We start from the raw sequence: 18951 nt of genomic DNA, 5'->3' as shown, positions 1-18951 counted from the left end.
TCATTGACTTCTTCCTCAATGAAGGCATAAAACAGGCGCAGCAGCTGGATGAGTACTTCCAGAAAGAAGGCAAGGTCATTGGTCCACTCCATGGATTGCCCATTTCAATCAAAGTAAGTGTAGAGTGACCAAATCACAATCATCTACCTCAGATGAATGCCATCAGGGCATGCTCCCAGTCAAGGGGACAGTTGGGTCTGCAGGCTTCCTCATGAACATCGAGACTGCGACTGAAGACTGTGATATGACAAGAATTCTGTGTTCACTAGGGACAGGTAAGTAATTCACACCTGGAACTACATTCTATCGGTCAAGTGTATTTGTAGTCTTCTATGTCAAGACAAATCAGCCACAGACTCTGATGCACCTTGAGTTCAAGTCTACCTACAGTCGAGTCATAAGCCATCTCTCAAGTGACAAATGTGTATTTGTGACTAAAGTCTCAATAGTTGAACCTCCATAATATGGATCTTACTATGGGAGGATCTTCTGGTGGTAAATCAGCCCTTGTTGCCATGAAGGGTTCTTGCATAGGTGTGGGCACATAAGTCTGTGTTCCTCCATGTCACACCAGAAGTTGACGCATTGCCAATTAAGTGATGGCAGAGGATCCATTCGAGCCCCATCCACCCATTGTGGTATATATGGGTTCTGTCCATCCTGTCAGACACCGCCTCTTCATGGCATTTTGTGGTAGTAAGTATGCAAAGCTCTGCTGAGAAGTTGTGTTGATATCACCCCAGTCAACCTGGCCAGGACGGATTCTTTAGTTCCATAGGTCCAATGTGTCACTCTGCATGAGACATGCAACTTTTCCTTGAAGCTGTCATTGGAGCCAATCCTGCACTCCTGGACCCAGATGCATTGCCAGTGCCACTGAAAGTGCCAGACCTGACCCAGAAGAAACTGTGTGTAGGAATCATGATGCATGATGGGATTGTGATGCCCCATCCCCCAACCATTCAAGCACTCAAGTGGGCGAAGGAAAAGCTGGAAGCCTCATCAGAGGTTGAGGTGGTGGGCTACACCCCATATGACCACAATCGTGGATACAGCATAGTTGTGAGTGTGGTGGTCTGTAGGGCAATGATGTCACTCACCTGTTCTAGCATGAGCTCTACTTTGAGGAAGGAGGAGCCACAGTTTGACACCTTCTGAAGGAGGGTGGAGAAGAGATGCTTCCCTTGACAGAATGGGTCATTAGTCCACCACACGTGAGAGATCATGATGCCACACAAGTTTGGAAGGTAAGCCAACATCATGTTGCTCATCAACGCTTGCTCTGACCTTGATCAGCTGCATGATGAACATGGTAATTACAGGAGGGAATACTCTGATCACTGGTGGTCCCAAAACCCAGGTACAGCCAGCCATCATGATGTGACAATCATACCAGCGCTAGGCGTGTATGAGTGTCATAGGCATATTTTGTCTTGTCCAGAGGAAAAGAGTAAGGCACTAGTCACCAGCACTATTCAGCTTCCAAGCTATCCACTTTGGAACCACTTTGCTCCCATAGTGTGCTACCTGGTCCAATGCCTAGGTATTCTGTCCTCCCATGTCCTGCCTATGTCCACCTACCTCTGCTGGTGCGTTATTTTTCCTTAAATGTTGCTACTCATCAGTCACAGGTCTTATTACATGTGTCCTTGTGTTCCGCAGTGCTGTATGTTTTATTACCTGTCACTATATCATGCCCTTGCCAGTGTCGCTACTATACTCACCTATGCAATCCCGAACCCCTATGCAGTATGATAAAATGACCTGTCCTACATACAGTACAGTACTTCCCTTCCCTGGACCTTTGCAGGTGTCGGGTCACTTTAGTCGCTATATCCTAGTTTTAGTGCAATCAATTCCACTCTTGCCAATCTCTTTGATCGCGTGTCACTTGACTTGCTTTAAGTGCACATTGCTAAAAAGTTCCCTCTGAAGTTTGACCTTTGCAACGTCAGGATTGCTATCGGTAGTCGAGCTATAATCTAGTCGCTATTGGGCATTCCACTTGCACTGTCTTACCTTACTCCTCACTTTCACTCCCTTTGATTTCTTCTTGCTGTTGCTAGTCAGATGTCAAATAGCGCTATCGCATAAAACAACTTGCATAGCGCCACTCACTTATATGCACGTTTCTCTTGTCAGAACTTGCTTGTTGCTAGTCACTGATCGCTATAGTGCTACTCATCGGGTTTTTGGTCTTAGGTTACTATAGGTTATTAGTCCTTCACACTAACACTCCCCTTGCATATTAGTAGGGAGTTGCTTCATTAGCAGTCCTCTTGGGTCAAATACTACACTCGCGCCTATTTGGATAAGTAGCGCTAGTTTCTAACCAGCCTAGTCACTATTCCTCCTTCACAACAACACTGCAAAATACTGGGGGTGTGTAATGGTATCTTGCTTGACATCAGACATCTAATAGCTCATTAGCTACATGGCTATCTGGAATTTGCTGGACTACCCAGGGATGGCTTTCCCATCAGGGTTTGTCGCTGATCCAGGTCTCTATTCTATGTGACATGTGCAGTTGACCTGATGTGCCTCTCAGTCTTTCTTTGATTGATGATTCATCAATGCTGGATTTTGCCCCTTGTCAATGACACACTTTGAAGGAATTTGTGGTATGTGGGTTTCAATTTAATCATCCAGAATCTGTTAACACAAGCTCTAGGCTGTTGTGATGCGTGAAATGGAATTATGGCATGATGAAGTGAGTTGGGTCAGCTATTGAACTTCCACCATGAATTAACTATCCATCATCCTACTCCAACCTGGATCCAACCCAGATCCAACTGCACATATGTGACACGTCCCTTTATTCCAATGCACATACAGTATGCACTCAGTATGTCTTTTTCTATCTTGATGCTCTTCTAGTCCATTAATTATGTTCGCTAGCTGTTCCTATTTTCAGTATCAACAAAAGGCCGTTTGCCTTGGTTTGTGCATACAATGCCACTGATACATCACAATGATTTTGTAAAGATTCAGCTAATCCAGTGAGACACTAGCACCAGTAATGTCTCTCTGGTAGCCTTTGTAATTTGTCACAAAGCTTGGTCATAATGAGGAGAATCCCTCAGCTACTTCCAAGTTGGATCTTGCATGTGCCACCTTGCATTCAATTGTGGTAGCAATGCTTTTGACTGTCACTTACTAGTTTTACTCATACCTATTGTCAGTTGTTTAGTCATTACATGATGGCTAAATATATTCATGTTCACATGAACATGGTCATGGTCACCATGTATGACTCCTGCAAGTCATGGCGCCAAAGCTGAATTGTTCACCAAATATGCCCTTGGTGACAGACTGAGAGGGAACCATGAGAGTTAATCTCATTCCCAATCATTTTGTTTTACTTCTGACTATACTACTATTTCTTGAGATTTCAATGAGCAGTTATTTCAAATGCCATGAGAAGTGTGGTCGGTCATTTTCAGCATCAGGAGGCCTGACTCATCATTGCAAAAGCTGCTCCCACTGGCAGCAACAGCTGATGCAACAGTCACTGCATTTCAAATGAGCCTCCAAAAATGCACAAGGAGCACCTGCAGCTAAGAAGATCAAGCTTGGTACTGCTCAAGTGAGTACTAGTATTACTACCGTATGCCTGCTTCACAGCCTGATCTTTATTTGATTAGACCACTGGTGAGGATGCAACAATGTCACAGTCAGATGTGCCCACTCAGACATCTTCACCTGGGGTCACATCTGCTGCTAGTGGCAGCAGCAGTTACACACTCCTGGGCCTATCCTCCAGCAGAGACTCTCAAACTCCTCAACCTCTACCAGTGCCTCAACCATCAACAGAGCTTCAAGCACATAGCCTTTTTGATGAGCAGGCTGAACCAACCATAGCAACTCCTATTCCTGAAGACACCTGCCTGAAGAATCACCCTACTCACTCTCGCAGGCTGCCCATGCAATTTCATGATGAGCCTCCTGTGCCACCACTCCCAATACCTCAGGCTCCTCCATCTACCCTTCCCTGAGTCATCCTCCATGTATTTGACTCCTTCTAGACATCCCTAAATCAATTCAGCATTGGACGAGAATATCGCCATCAACCAATGCATGATCCCAATGCGTTCATCTCTGCAGATCAGCTGTCCAGCTTTTATCCCGACTCAGGTTTAAATACTGAACTTGAGGCAACATCTTCCTCAAAGGCTCCTCCCTGGCCATGGCGAAATATGAGTGTCTGGCGCCTCATGACTTGGATGTTGAGCAGAAGCAATCAATTGTCTGAAGCTCAAGTAACTTGACTTGTCAGAGAAGTCATATCAGCAGAAGACTTCAAAATTGAGGACATAAAGAACTTCAATGCCCATACCAAAATGGGACATTTGGATTCCTCAGAAGCTGGACTGGGTGACAATGATATATTCCAAAGGGATGGGTGGAAAGAGGTGGCAGCAGAGATTCTCATACTGACACAGGAGAAGAACCCAAATGGCAATGGGCAGGTTTTTACAATCCCTGGATTCCATTACCAGCCGCTCACAGTGGTGATCCATGCTGCTTTCTCAGAGGCAATATCAAAATGGTTTCATTTCACTCCTTTCAAGCACTTTTGGAAGTCTCCTGTGACTAATCAAGAACAGCGCCTTCATGATGAACTTTATATGTCAAATGCATGGATTCAGGCTCATGATAACCTGCAGAAGCAAAGGAGAGATGACAGCTGTAAGCTCAAGAAATCAGTCCAAGTACACTTGTGCCTGCCCTACTTCTGGTGTGTGCCACCCTGTGGGATTTATTCCTACTGTAGGTGTATCTATACTTTGCATTCTAGTATTGCCATGCTGATGGTCATCAGCTTGTCCTTGGCAGCTTCTAGAATCTATCAAACAATTTATTATGACAATTACTTCAGTTAAAAGGAAGAGCTACCACGACATTCTTGCCCACTGCAAGCACGAGATGTTTCATGCTATCTGGCATATTTTAATAGATGATGACTTTCTTGATGCATACAGCAATGGCATTGTAATCAAGTATCATGATGGGGTATACTGCTGAGTTTTTCCTAGGATATTTACCTACTCAGTGGATTACCCTGAAAAGTGTGTAGAACGAATACTTCTCACACCATTTCTGCTAATGAGACCTTGAAGAGTTCTTATTGCAGCAATTCATGACAAGGGTGTGTGTCCTTGTCCTCGATGTCTGCTCCCAAAATCGCATTTTGGTCACATTGGACTTCAGTCTGATATGTTGGGAAGAGTTGCAAGACTGTATAAATCTATCAAAGATGCCATTATTGCTGCACACAACACCATCTACAAATTAGGCACCCTGATCAAGGGTGCCACTGTTGAGTGTCTTCTAAAAGAGTTCCCACTTGTGCCTACCCTCATAAGCATATCTCATTTTTATCCAACTTAACCTTTATTGTACCTCGCCTACAGAACGCCTTTGTGGACCATTTGGGTCCTCTTGGCTTTGATTGCTTTCCAATGCTTGTTGTCGACCTTTTACATGAATTTGAGCTGGGTGTACTCAAATCTGTTTTAAACACCTCATCAGGCTACTCTACACTATAAACTCTGAGTGGATAGTTGTTCTGAACAAATGGTGAGACATCTGACTGCTGCAGAGGCTGCAAGTTCCATCTCTAATGTGGACACCTCTTAACATAGATTTCGCTCAATTCCTTCCTTTGGCAAGGGCACTATTCAGCACTTTCCAACCAATGTATCTGATGTCTGGCAAAATGCTGCAAGGCACTTCGAAGATGTTTTACAGGTTAGTTTGACAGTCCATGCTGTTTCTGACACTGACCTGCTTCTTCTTTTTGAACAGTGCACAATCCCTGCCTTTGAAGGGTTGTTCCCTGAAGAGCATGATGATGTTATTCAGCTTCTTCTCTTTTGACTGGCAGAATGGCATGCCCTCACCAAACTTAGGCTTCACACCGACAATTCCCTAGATAAACTTGATCAAGCACTGAATGCCTTAGGGAAGCAACTTTGGCAGTTTCAGCAGTTTATGTGTTTGGCCTTTCAAACTATGGAGCTTCCACATGAAGTTGCTGCACATCAGAGGAGGCAAGACACCAATCCACAGTCCACCAATCAAGAAGCAAAGGTTTCCAGCACCTGAATTAAAACCTTCAATCTTCTAACTTATAAATTGCATGCATGTCATATGCCATTCCGGACTCTCAACTCTAAATCTGCTTCTCCGGATATTTGGATCCGAGATCCAAATCTCAAATGATCTGATCTATCTTTATCTCCCTTCTGGAATCCAAACCCTATATCAGTGCCCAACCCCATTTAGACTGCCCCTGTCTCCGGACTCCAGTTAACCATGTTTCCCTTTTGATTATTGATCTGTTACATACATTTCATTTCCAGTGTTCATTATTTGTGATCCATCCTACTTACTAATAGACTCTGCATATGCTTCATACATAGCCTTTATGTTTGCTGACTGATTCCTATATGATACCTACAGTATATAAACCTCCTGTAACTCTCAGAAATACTCCAGTTCAAATATCATCTTAGTTCCTGCTCATTCCTGTGTCCTCTGGACTCAAGATAAGTCTCTTGTCATATTCCAAGTCTTAGGATTGCATCCTAGACTACATTTCCGACTCTACCTTAAGGTAGTCCGGACTTCATCCAGATTAGTCCTATCTGCTTGCCCAGGTAACATCCGGACATCCATCAGATTTATCTCATGTTTCAGATCCGGATGTCCATTATCTGCCCTAGTCAAATCCCAGAAACTCCAGACAACTGTTCTAGCCCCCGGAAATTAAGGGCACATACTCAGGAAAGGGGCACAGTGTACGAGCTGAGGCCAAGCCCTTGTGATCCGACCCCCTTGAGCATGCAACCTTAACAATGTGCTTGGTGATTACACAGCTTCAATCAGGTTGTTTGGTACAACAGATTCATATACCACCCAAATTGTACATCTTTCATATCCAGCTACATTATCTGTATTGACATTCTGTAATTTACAGGGCAAGCTAGCTCATCGCTTCATCAAAATGCTGTATCGAAGTACAAACAAGCAAGATACTTCAAAGCAGCTGGCTAGACAGGAATGACAGTGCACTTGCATCCGACAGCAACAGTCGTCAATAGCCCTTCAGGACATACACACCAGTGAGATGTGACCTGAAGCGCATCATTTTCTATTGGGCAATAGGTGCAACAACCTGAATTTGGCCTCTTACCTTGGTGAACACAGGGACGATCCAGCTGTCAAAGTAAGATACATCAGCTGACTTATTGTTTCACTGCTAACAGCACTCAAGGACTTCGTTCCGAAACTGAAGGATCACCTCTTCTTGCAACTCCTAGGCTTGGACTATGATGGCGATGAGCGAGAATTCAGTAATGCCCAATGAGGTAACATACTGTTCATTAACAACCTCAGCAGAGTCTCCCAGGCCAAGCACTTTCAAATCAATTACACAACATATGATATTCGCCACAACCAAGACACTTTGACACCAGGATGCGGCTGCACTGTAATGATGTTGTCAAGGGAACAAGGCACAAACCCTCATCCATTCTGGTATGCACAAGTTTTGGGTGCCTTTTGCATACAGATACTCCACATTGGCCCAGAGGCTCGTGATTGCTCTCTGCAATTGATGGAGTTCTTGTGGGTCTGGTGGCTTGGTGTAGTTCCGCATTATCGGTGGGGTTTCAAGGAAGGTCAGCTCCTGAAAGTCAGGTTCATACCAGATTCACCTGGTTCATTCAGTTTCCTCAACCCTTCTCTTGTCCTCAGAGCTTGCCATCTTATACCAGCCTTTGCTGATGGTTGCACAGATGAACTCCTGCGACATGGCCCCACAGTTGCACAACCATTTGGAGAGCTAACCAACTGGGCTGCATTCTATGTTAATATGTGAGTCCATTGACTCAGATGCAGTTTAAAACCTTCATAGTTGATGATTCAAACACAGTTTTGCTGATCATGATATGTTTGCTCGCTTTGCACACATTGGTGTCAGTCATCAAATTCAGTATGTTTTACCAAATGCGACCGATGATGAAGTTTTTCTCAGGGGCCTGAGCAATGATGATGAACCTTTGGATGAGGGTAATCTGGGACCTACGACAAGCAACACTGTTGAGTCCCATGTTAATGACCAGCAGAATCAAGCTCAAGGGGAAATAACGGATGATGAAGAAGATGGTGGATCTGATGATGAAGGTTGTAATTCAGAAGACCATGGAGAATCCGAAGGTGGGGGGCCAGCCTTCAAATTTTAGGATGAACTTTTGTATTTTATGTACTTACATCGATGTTAATTACCATCTTGTCATAGAAGTTTTAATGCCTATAAAATCATCCTGCATCTATGGTGTGTGCAGACCTCATCATTTGTTGTTTTTGGTCAGTCAGTTCAGAAGTGTTTGCTCACAGCCCCCAATACCATCATGCTACTCCACCACTGCCAGTGGACTCATATATATTGGCTTGTGATACCTCTGGCTAAAAGATGATGAGCTATAACATTCATAGTTCATGATCTCAATGTCTCCAAAGTCATTGTCAAACTACAGTCACATTAGATTGCTATATAAAATCCTACTTTATCATACAATTTTGATGGAAAACTGCAGAAGTTGGAACACTAGCTTGGAACCCAATATGGGATTCTATTGGTTTATCGGAAGAAAGCTGAAATAAAGAAGAGACTATAGATCAGTAATGTGATGGGCAATTTGGACAGTGGAGTGTAAAAATACATCAGTAAATTCACACATTCCTTAGCACAGCTTATTTTGAAAATTAAAACTTATTTTTAACTTATCTATAATTATTCACTTTGCTTTGAGTTTGACAAGTCAAGTAAGGAAGCACATGGAATTTAAGTGCTGAAAAGCAGTGCAAGGCAAGATCAATTACCAATGCCAAAACAAGTGCTGCAAGTTGCAATACATCATTATCAATCTACTACTACTCATGATTCAAACCCTATACTCATCTGAACAAAGATCTCAAGCGTGACCTGGTATGTCCTCAGGCTTCGGCTCATTGTTTGTTTGTTGATGATGCTGGAACAACAGATAAACCAAGATCGATGGACTCCAATGTGCATTGCAGGCAGGAGCGAAAATGCCGGTGGACAGAGGTGAATGAGGATGTGGGATGGCAGGTGGACTTGGAGGTCCCACTGGGGTTGTGGGAGAGACTGAAGAGGGTCTTGGGGCGCAAGGGTTGAAACTGAATGTGAGTGCAGCATGACTGCAGGTTAAGGTGAGCAGAAATATTACAGCAGATGAGCTGTGAACTTACCAATCTTGAAGTTGATATTATCGTCTTGGCGATTTGGCATCTGGGAGCTGCAGGATGGACCTGTAAACTAGCATTTTGGTCGATGTTAGTAGTTTAGAGTAAAATGCAAGGGCACATTCAGCTGCATCAAGGGTGAACAACTTACAGTCCATAGAGGACATGACCTCCTTGAATGACACTGTGCATTGCTGATGCATAAGCCACCTGGACTTCATCCTCGAGAACTGACAGCCTTAGAAAGGGTCTCTGGGCACCAAGACTGCGAGATGAGCTGAGGCAGTGGGGTCATAATGAATGCTAAGCAACTCCTGCACCTGCTGTTATTCAAGTGCATGCATTCGATCCTCGAACATTTTCCATTGCAATAACCTTTGGCGCTTGTGCTCTAAGCGCTTCAGCTTGACGCACTTTGGGAAGGAAGGTCAATTAGAAGGAAGATCAGAGAAGTTTTAGCGGTACAAGGTAAGCACTCACCGAGAACGAATGCAACAGCATGACCTTCCCATAAGCCAAGGGCCATGATGGCATGATGGACACACCTGAGGAAAGATCCAGCTTTGTGGTGGTGATGGTGAGACTCAGCTTCATGATGGTGATAGACCCGCAAGACAGACCCATCAGGAAGAAGCTCCTTGACATCACCTGAATTTTCCTTCTCAGAGGAGCTGGCCTGGACAGTTGATGTAACGGGTTGCACGAACAAGGGATTAGGAAGGATATGAAGTTCTCCAGAAACAGGACCAGGGGTACTGCGTCAGCATCTGTGCAAGTTTTGACTGGGTGTTCTTCATGCAATGTCCCAGGACCTGACCATTAGCAATGGACCAAGAATTGGATTGAGAACCCACCTATGTAATCCAGTCAGGACACTATCTCGAATGCATGGTGGTCAGCATATTTGTTGACATAAAATGAGCCGAAAGTGTCAAGAGAATGATAAAACTTGAGGGAGTGAGGAATGTACTCTGAACCATAGATAGCTATCAAGTGTGCTGCACAGAAGACCATCTCGATGTGAATGACAGCAAGGTTCCTTGAGCCATCCTCATGAAAACTTGGAGTGACCATCCACATGCCAGTATCTTCATCAGGGCAGTCACCAATCTTCTCAAACCACTGTATGAGAGCACAAGGATATACTTCCCAGTTGTGCTTGAATGAAAAGAAGCATATGACTCTCGCAACTTTGAGTCCTTGCATCCCTTCAGCATCTGAATCAGTGTTAATGAACACGCAATCATTGCGTGGGTACTCATTTCGCCAGAGTGGACATGCACAGATATGTTTGCGTTGCATGCCACCAATGTCACTCAGATCACTGGGAGCATAAAACGTTGCAGCAGCAGAATTGAAGACCTGAAGCTTGCCTTCATGTCGAGGCAAGCTAGCAGCTGGGATATCTTCGGGGTTGTGGGCATCATCCAGGTTGAGCTGAGAGAATAGAAAGTACTGAATGAGGCGTCATAGATCTGGAACAGCAACTTCATGTGCCAATGCTGCTACTGTCTGTGCACATTTTCGTTCTGTGAGATACAGTGGTGAGCATTGAGATTGGACATTGCATGAGATTACTTACGAGGAGTTTTGGTGAGTGCCACATAAGCAAGCACCATTGGACCGTCAACTATTTCAGCATCATCAGTATCATCTGCTTGTTGCAGTTCAATGATGGGGGCATCTGGTTGTGGTGCAATAGCAGGGGCGTCTGGTTCGTTTTCATCTGCCGTTGTATATGACTGTTGAGTATGCAAGAAATTTGAGAAAGAAACCTTAAACAGACTTACCAAGAGCAGCTAAAGTACTTGATAAAATTGTGCCAGTGAGCATCCCTCGCACATCAAAGTCTGCATGGGACGCTGCGAGCTTATCAAGGCGCTGATTGGTCACAAGCATCTGACCAAGAGCATTGTGCCTGTTTGACCACCGCCAAGGCTCCTTTATGGCCTTGATGTGCTTTGATTCTGTGATCGATGAGCACAGTCCGTTAGGGGCACCGAAGAGTCTGATCATGTCGACATAATGAACCATCGAGTGCTGATGGGGGAGTGAGAAGGTGGGAACGACATTTTCAAATATCGTGCAATATCAATGAAAATGACCAAGTGCGTCTTGAATCTGAATCAGTGTATCTTCAGTAATGACATTGTGCCGGACAAGATAACAGAATTCTAACAATGCGCAAAATGCACATACCATGTCTTGAGGTATGTGACCTTCAATAGCTGGAAGAAACACTTTCATGAGCGCTTTGGAATCATTGCCAGTCCACTGTTTAAAATCGTGGCCTTGAGGGAAACATCATAGACCAGAGAATGATGGTACAGCAGCAACTCTGACTTATTGTTAGATAATATCGTTGAGTAAATGAGTAAGTTGACATACCTGCAATCTATGTTGCTCATGATCTCCTCTGACCATTTGGTCCTGTGCATGGCCTTGAGGTACTTTGCTACCCAATCAATGAGATGGTCTTTGAAAGCCCCTTTAATTAGCTGGTGGAGGAGGTCAAACAACAGCAACTCATGAATGTCAGCTCGGGGGAAGTCATTAGTGAATGGCTACACAAAATAGATTAGTCTGGTATTGGAGAGCGGCTTGTTTGACTCACGATGAGATCACCAATGAGACCAAATTCATCCCACAATACATCTGCATGTAGCTCATTGATTAAGAAATCAGTAAACTTGTGGGTGTGGTAGGTGGCATCACCATCAAGGTTTGTGTGAACTGCAATGCATCTACATGAATTGTTAGTGTGAATGGATACTGACTGCAAGTGCCAATACTCACTTTGGGCACCAATGTTTGACAATACAGGATAGCACTAGTTGTTCTTCGTAATCCGCAATGTATGGTCCTAGACTATATATGACGCACCAAAAGTGTCTGTCTCCACAGCGCACGACCTCATACTCAGTCATAACAGGTTTTAGACTGGAGAGAATCGCAGACAACAAGCTGTGGAACAGCTGGTGGCAAAATATCCAAAATAAGTCATCTTTCGAATGCATCTTGTCAGCTGTAAGACAGGTCAGATGAGGCATAATGAAATTTAAATATGAACATACATACTTTTGGGTATGGCGAGGAAACCGATGATGACAAGAGCATCACGGTGCGTGCATCATACATTGTTGTGTACATTACCAATCGAGGCATAGAGGGGGTAATACTCATTATTACCAGTGCCCACAGAGACAGTAGTCTTGTCACTACTGAGAATGATTGGGATCAAAGCAGATCCATGTGTTTCTGGATCTTGCAATATGGTGTCCTTGATGGAATATTAGCTATATTATGAGCAATACCAGAAAGAGATGGAGGATGTACTGCCTGTTGCCATGCCCAGTCTCCGGACATGAAGTCTTTCCATCAGTGTGTCTCATCTGATGCATCATATTCACAAAATGGCACATAGTCAATTTTGTCCTTGTAGGTAGGGTTAGCAAGTATATTGTGTGCCATTGCATGAGGGTCCCTATACCAGACCTCAAATTCTTTGTCCATCCAAGGTGGGACAACCTCAGGTCATTCTCCTGTGTATTGTGCAGAGAAACACTGCCAAGGGACATCACCAAGCTGCGTCGCATCTATGACATTGTGCAGATCTTTGTGATCAGCAAATGGAGGGGTGTCGTGGTGTTTCACAAGTGTTGTGGCCATCAAGTCACATAGGAAATCTAAATTCCTCACCGACATGTGGCATCTTTTGAATGTGAACTCTGCCACCTCGAATTCAATTCTATTGCGGTATGGGCTCCAATCATCGGGAGCCTTTGGTGGCGCAGGAGTCGGAGGGGTACCATGCAGCAGAAATGTCCCACCAGCCATGCATGGTCGTCCTAAGCATATATTTGAGTCAAAAACAGAGTATTCAAACTTGAACAAAACTTACCATTTAACTTTGAATGGAACGTGCGATAGCAACGCTCGCTCACATCAGTGAATTCTGCATCAGTGTTTGAATCCTCATGAGTTGGATCAGGGAGTATGGGAGATGATGGCTGGGGTGGGGGTGAAAAATCTGGAGGGGGCAGCAAGAAATCTCGAGGGGGCAGTGACAAATCTCAAGGGGGTGGTGACAAATCTCGAGGGGGTGGTGACAAGTCTCGAGGGAGGGAGGGTGAATGAGATGGCCGGGGATGATCCTGAGGGGACAGTCCTGAAACAGGTAAAGTTGGGTGAAGCGAGTGCCTGTGTTGTGTGAGACCTGACTGGTTTTGAAACCAGCACAAGCATCCTGGAACTGGGCATGGAAGCTGAAGCAGGTGGTGAGCACAACAGGAAGGCATATGTGCTGTGCTGGGATGTTGACAATTGAAGAAGATGTCAAAGGTGGACACATTCTAGGTTTGGGGTGCAACCGCCCGTAATTATCGGCACCAATGTGACAAACCAGTTTGATAATAAAAGCCAGATTTGGGGCCCAGACATGAGCAAACTGTACTGAACAGGCTTTGGTGAACATTGATTTTAGTGCTACACTGGAAATGCAGTGGTTAACCTCAGTCTCACTGCATCAACAAATGAAAACTAGTACTCACAGTGCAGAAAGGGTTGGTAGACTATCTCCTCGTCAGAAAGGTGTAGGTGAACCATGACATTGATGTCTTGCAGGCAAAGCATTGGATCAGAGTGCCTGAAAAATGCTGGAGACTCCCAATATTAACAGCGACAGCAAAATATTGCGCTAGTATATTAGTAGGTATGTCAGAGCAAAGTAGGGTCATATGTATTTATTCAGAGTCAGCTTAGGCAACATTTTTTGGAGAGTTGTGATGAAACTCACCCTGTCGTCAGCCACCACTAGTCAAATTTTCTCTTTCTTCAGCCTCCCAAACCCTCTGTCGATACCATGTCTCAGCCTGCCAGCACAGTTTCGAAACATGTGACAACCCAAGCTAAAAACGCAACTCAGCATCCAGGTTATATCCTGACCGGGGGCGAAGGCCACGTAAAGAGACGTACCAAAGCTCAAAAGGCCACTGACAATCAGCACGAAGAAGAGGAAAAGAGGGCAAGTGAAATGGCTGAACTTGAAGCACATAACCGGATTGCTGCTTTTCAGAAACAAATGGAGACAGATCAAGCCGCTAAATGAGCTGATGCACCAAAGCCTACTCGTCCCTGCCCACGCCCTGTTAAAAAGGCTGTAAAAGCCACGGAGACCTCCAACTTGACTATGGCTGAGGATAAGGCCGTTAGTGCTGATGGCAAGGGTGGTAGAGCGGAGGTAAATTAGCAACTGGTGCTAATGTCAAACATCCTGAGAGTGATGCTGAGGAAGAGGTGCGAGTACCAGGGTCACACAAGAAGAAGGAGAAGAGGAAAGTGTTACCAGTGAAGATGCCAGTGAGAGATGCAATCCAAGCTGTGGGCCTTATTGATGAATCAACGATGGCATGTGATGACCATAAGAAGCTTGATGATGTGTAAGACATTTGCTTCTCAACTATGTTGCACCATCTCACTGAAACGGCTCTTTTCTTTTTCAATCTAATGGTCCATGATGATAGCTCTACTAAAGATTATGGTATTGCTGCTGAGCGCATCTCGGGTTGGAGGACTGATATTCCTCCTGCTGGTTCAAAGCCATCCTCCTGGCTTGAGGAAAAAATTATCTACAATGCCTTCCAACTTCTCTAGTACTGCTCCCTCCTCTAAACTAACTATGGGGAGTACTATTAGTAGCGGTGGTGCCCCACTCACACCCATTGACACAATTGCCAATGCTGGGGCTGACAACGTGGCAGATCATTTTACGACCCTATTTGCAGACAATGATTTGGATGAATCAGTCAAGCGCTCTCAAGCCCTTGCCCATATGTCTAAACCAAGGGCTGCTCAGGTGAGTTCAATTACCCAGTTCTTTTTATTGTGTTAACTGCATTACCAGGGCAGTCAAGATTTCTTCTAAGGTTCCTGATACTTCAGTACAAACCATTCACGCCTATCAAAACACCAATCTGACTCCTTGACAGCTCAACACAATTCAGTCTAACGTTGTTGCTGATGATGAAATGAATGTTGAGGCGGCTCCCCCAGTAGTAGCTTCCCTCGTTAACTATGGATCCTGACACCGATATGGAATCTGACCTTGAGCCTCCTCCTTCTATGCAGGTCCCCAGAGGATATTATGATGCTGATATCTGTCAAGCTGCAGCTCTCGCTCGAACTCAAACATCCCACTCTACCATGACAAGTGTCAAGCGCAAACTCATAGATATCCTGACCTGATGATGACGAGATCAAGGATGCCCTGCTAGAGGACGACCTGATTGAGGACAACTTCATGGTCAATGATAACTTCACAGATAATCATGCCTTTGCAATCGAGGAAGATGCACCTTCATCTGATATTGAATTTGTGAATCACATCAAGCCTGTGGTGGTCAAGACCAAATCTGAACCAGTATCCTTGCGGGTCACTTCTGCAGTAGTAAGCTTCGGTTATTATTTTTAAATCATACTAACTACAAATTATGTAGACTAATGTTGGCATCAAACACAGAGCTCCTGTGGCAAAGCGGACAAAGTCTTCTATCACACACACTCATAGTCTTTCCAGCATCTCGAGTGCTACTTCTGGTGCCATGCTGAAATCTGTAGAGGTGGAGATCCTCCCCTGTTCTGCTTACAGGATCAAAAACCTTCTGGAGGTTCTCGGGCAGTCGCTAGGTGGAGCTCAGTCTTCATTCCTACCCTCATTTCCACCATTGGGGATCAAGACGAAGTTTGGGGCTGACTCAAGTTGGAGATGATGCTTTGCACTATTATGCAAGACACTTGGAATGCGGTCTACAAGGATATACCTCACATGGTCACCATTGATGGGCTAGTTATGGCTTTAGTAAGTCATTTTTGATGCATTTCATATCTGATTGTGTTTTATTTTTTTATTAGGCTACCCAGCGGCTATCAGAGTGGCGCAACAGTGTTGGCACTACTGCCATCACAGTACTTACACACTTCATGTTGTCACATGATGATGTGGAGACTGATGAGGATTGCAAAAATTTTGCAAAAAACTTACATCTCAAGTTAGCTTTCTTGTATGGGACCATCACTAAGGATGGCAAATTCAAGCAGCCTTTTCAATCTGAACTCCTCATTCAAGTTCTCATACAGCATAGGTGCACTACTTGGGGCAGCTGTTGACAACTGCAGGATGGTCACACATGCAAAGGGCGCCCTTAGTCTTGCCACTGCAGCAGCATGTATATTCATTCTCTCGTCATAGCACATACTAACTCATTTCTCATGTTTCAGATGGAATGTGCCCTCGATATTTTCAGCAGGGACATGCGCGTCAGTGAACTGAAAGTCAACAGCAAAGGAAAGGCCATCAAGGTCCCACACACCATGAACAAAGCCTTAGGCAAGCCCAGTAGTGCTCTCAAGGCATTTTCAGACACAAACTACGGTGAGGTGACCAGGGGATACATGAAGTCTATCAACCACCTCCTGAGAGTTGGTCATCTGGGACGTCTGGGAGTGCACCAAGGACATTGCCACGAAGAGGCTGTGGTGCGCCCACCACTCTTGACAGCGAGGATTCCGACAATGAGTGTGCACTCATCTATGACAACTGGTAGTACTGTTTCATTGTTCACTACTATTCCCTAACTGACTGATTTTGTAGAGTCATTCACTACTACTAGGTGCTACATAGTATATTGAATCTCTTGCGCTTGTTCTTGCTTGATGTCTATATTTCGCTACTTACTAGTACTTGCATGCTCTTTCCCTCACTTAATTTACAAAATGCCAGTGTTTTTGTGGTTATTTTTATATTAAAAGTGTGAAATAAGTGAATAAGCATACATAAGTGAAAGAATCAACAATTTGCGCAATGCAACAGAGAAATAAGTGCTACTGTTAAAAATAATTGCCCAAAAAGCTAGAAAAGATTGAAATAAGTCACGGCCAAGAGGAGGCACCTGCTTTTTCGACTTAAAATTGCCTTGTGGCAAGTTTACAGCAAGTTGGTGTCACCATTCTTGCGAGGGACTTATCTGCAGCCTTTTTGGGAAATTAGCCGGTGGCAAGTTGCAAAAAAGGAAGCTAAGCAATGTGTGAATTTACTGATGCTATGAATACTAGCTAGAGAGCTTATATGGGCTAATATGGGTTCATCGAAGGACAAAGCATAAGACAAAATAGATCACAGATTAGGCACCTGATGTGCGTCTTACAAGCCACCACATAGACATATATTGGGAAATCTGATTCGCTCAACCTTATAAGGTAAATATGGTCATATCACATTGGTTGGTTTTCAGTGATGTAGTGCCCAGAAGTAAAGTAAGGATCGAGAGAGATGTTAGCAATTTGTGTGAACAAGGCCTGGGGGATTGCACGAGTTACAACGTTGAACGTTGAACGCTCTATAATTACGGAATCTGGTAAATGTTCTCGAAGTCATCAGATGAAAGAAACATAGTATAACCTCAGATGGCGTCGCTAATCGAATCCCCCAGCTTGCTTCCTTGGACATTATGTGGAGAGCGAGGGGTTTTCTTGGTCAATGATGCCTGATAGTCTTGAACAGATCCATTTCTTGCTATCCCTCGAGTAGAAACTTTGCGAAATGTTGCCTTGTACATGTATAAAGATTGCAGATGTTACTATCAAGTACCTGTCTCATCTATTGCTTCCATCGATGTACCGGCAACTTGCAAGTCATGAACGCTTTCCACACCGACGTCTCTAAGTACCGCTCCGATCTTCTCTTGCTCTAATACCTGGCGTTCGGACTCGCTTTTCACCATCAGCATGCCAGCAAAACCAAGTGAGTTGATGCTCAACGTCGCTCCCGACTCTCTTAGGGTATGGGTTTCCCAGCGTCGCGGGATCAAGTGCATGCGTTCCAAGGTTAGAATCACATTATAGGAAGGGGTACCAGGCGGGTAGTCCGGGACATGTCGTACGGTCGAAATAACAAAATCCAAGAGGGATAGGAATGGAAGGAACAATACTTGTTCGAGCTGCTCCGGTGATGCACCATTCGACAGAGTCGGGAGTCGATATACATGGTTGGCGTATGGCACAAATGACAGCGAAAAGAGTTTGCTTGAGGATTAGTGAGAAAATATGATTTTTCCTTCCTATCACATCTTGATATTCATTCATGGGCAGTTCGTCGGAGATTCATCTCAACTTCCTCTTGGCGAAAGTGGCTGGTAACCACAACAGAATCGAAACCTGTTTCTCTTGGACTGTGTAGGGCCGAAACCCGCCGACAACTTTTTTTCGGAACACACCTTGACATTCACTCACGGGCAGTTCCTGGAGATCACTTCGCCTTCTGCCCGACGAAAGTGGTTACCGCAACAGAATCGAAATCTGTTGCTCCTGGACTGCGCAGGTTCAAAACCTGTCCACAAATGATTTTTGCTTCTTATCACATCTTGACATTCATTCACGGACAGTCCGTCGGAGACTCATCTCAACTGCCTCTTGGCGAAAGTGGCTAGTAGCCACAACAGAATTGAAATCTGTTTCTCCTGAACTGTACGGGTTCGAAACCTGCCGATAGACGATTTTGTTCTACTAGAACACGCCTTGAGGGTTCACTCATGGATGAATTCCTCGGAGGTCCATCGGGATCTTGACTGGTCTTAGCCAGGTGGTTGCTAGAACAGAGTTAAAATCTGTTCCTCTTCAAGTTGG

At 44.5% G+C, this 18951-nt stretch overlaps 6 protein-coding genes across 6 annotated transcripts; 5 read left to right on the top strand and 1 right to left on the bottom strand.

Annotated features, from left to right (window-relative positions):
- Positions 1-804: 804 nt before the first annotated feature.
- Positions 805-1827, top strand: BJ212DRAFT_1302554 (uncharacterized protein; the record flags this gene model as incomplete). The annotated part of the gene is made up of 7 exons (XM_041333285.1): positions 805-1062; positions 1161-1247; positions 1297-1360; positions 1442-1518; positions 1544-1589; positions 1632-1666; positions 1780-1827. 7 exons carry the CDS (start codon positions 805-807, stop codon positions 1825-1827), a joined length of 615 nt encoding a protein of 204 aa, XP_041189134.1.
- Positions 1828-7417: 5590 nt separating this feature from the next.
- Positions 7418-7885, top strand: BJ212DRAFT_1279578 (uncharacterized protein; the record flags this gene model as incomplete). The annotated part of the gene is made up of 1 exon (XM_041331503.1): positions 7418-7885. A coding segment is annotated over one exon (468 nt), but the record flags the coding sequence as incomplete, so codon positions are not given.
- A 2255-nt stretch (positions 7886-10140) lies between these two features.
- BJ212DRAFT_1448759 (uncharacterized protein) lies at positions 10141-12942 on the bottom strand (the record flags this gene model as incomplete). Its single annotated transcript, XM_041338589.1, has 12 exons — positions 10141-10728; positions 10756-10802; positions 11082-11313; positions 11422-11564; positions 11586-11611; positions 11662-11837; positions 11888-12017; positions 12070-12298; positions 12427-12537; positions 12588-12644; positions 12684-12801; positions 12850-12942. 12 exons carry the CDS (start codon positions 12940-12942, stop codon positions 10141-10143), a joined length of 1950 nt encoding a protein of 649 aa, XP_041189132.1.
- Positions 12943-14461: 1519 nt separating this feature from the next.
- On the top strand, positions 14462-15196 carry BJ212DRAFT_1484428 (uncharacterized protein; the record flags this gene model as incomplete). The annotated part of the gene is made up of 5 exons (XM_041340794.1): positions 14462-14512; positions 14551-14711; positions 14796-14924; positions 14968-15127; positions 15176-15196. The coding sequence occupies 5 exons, from the start codon at positions 14462-14464 to the stop codon at positions 15194-15196; spliced, it is 522 nt and encodes a 173-aa protein (XP_041189131.1).
- A 149-nt stretch (positions 15197-15345) lies between these two features.
- BJ212DRAFT_1484427 (uncharacterized protein) lies at positions 15346-16040 on the top strand (the record flags this gene model as incomplete). Its single annotated transcript, XM_041340793.1, has 3 exons — positions 15346-15483; positions 15533-15718; positions 15768-16040. The coding sequence occupies 3 exons, from the start codon at positions 15346-15348 to the stop codon at positions 16038-16040; spliced, it is 597 nt and encodes a 198-aa protein (XP_041189130.1).
- A 142-nt stretch (positions 16041-16182) lies between these two features.
- On the top strand, positions 16183-16722 carry BJ212DRAFT_1220540 (uncharacterized protein; the record flags this gene model as incomplete). Its single annotated transcript, XM_041329374.1, has 2 exons — positions 16183-16395; positions 16549-16722. Coding segments are annotated over 2 exons (387 nt in total), but the record flags the coding sequence as incomplete, so codon positions are not given.
- Between the last annotated feature and the right edge of the window lie 2229 nt (positions 16723-18951).

The sequence above is a fragment of the Suillus subaureus genome (genome assembly GCF_016647635.1).
Source record: "Suillus subaureus strain MN1 chromosome Unknown BJ212scaffold_34, whole genome shotgun sequence".
In the NCBI taxonomy this organism is placed as follows: domain Eukaryota; kingdom Fungi; phylum Basidiomycota; class Agaricomycetes; order Boletales; family Suillaceae; genus Suillus; species Suillus subaureus.
The sequence above is the reverse complement of the archived record's forward strand: the minus strand, read 5'-3'. Positions and strand labels throughout refer to the sequence as shown.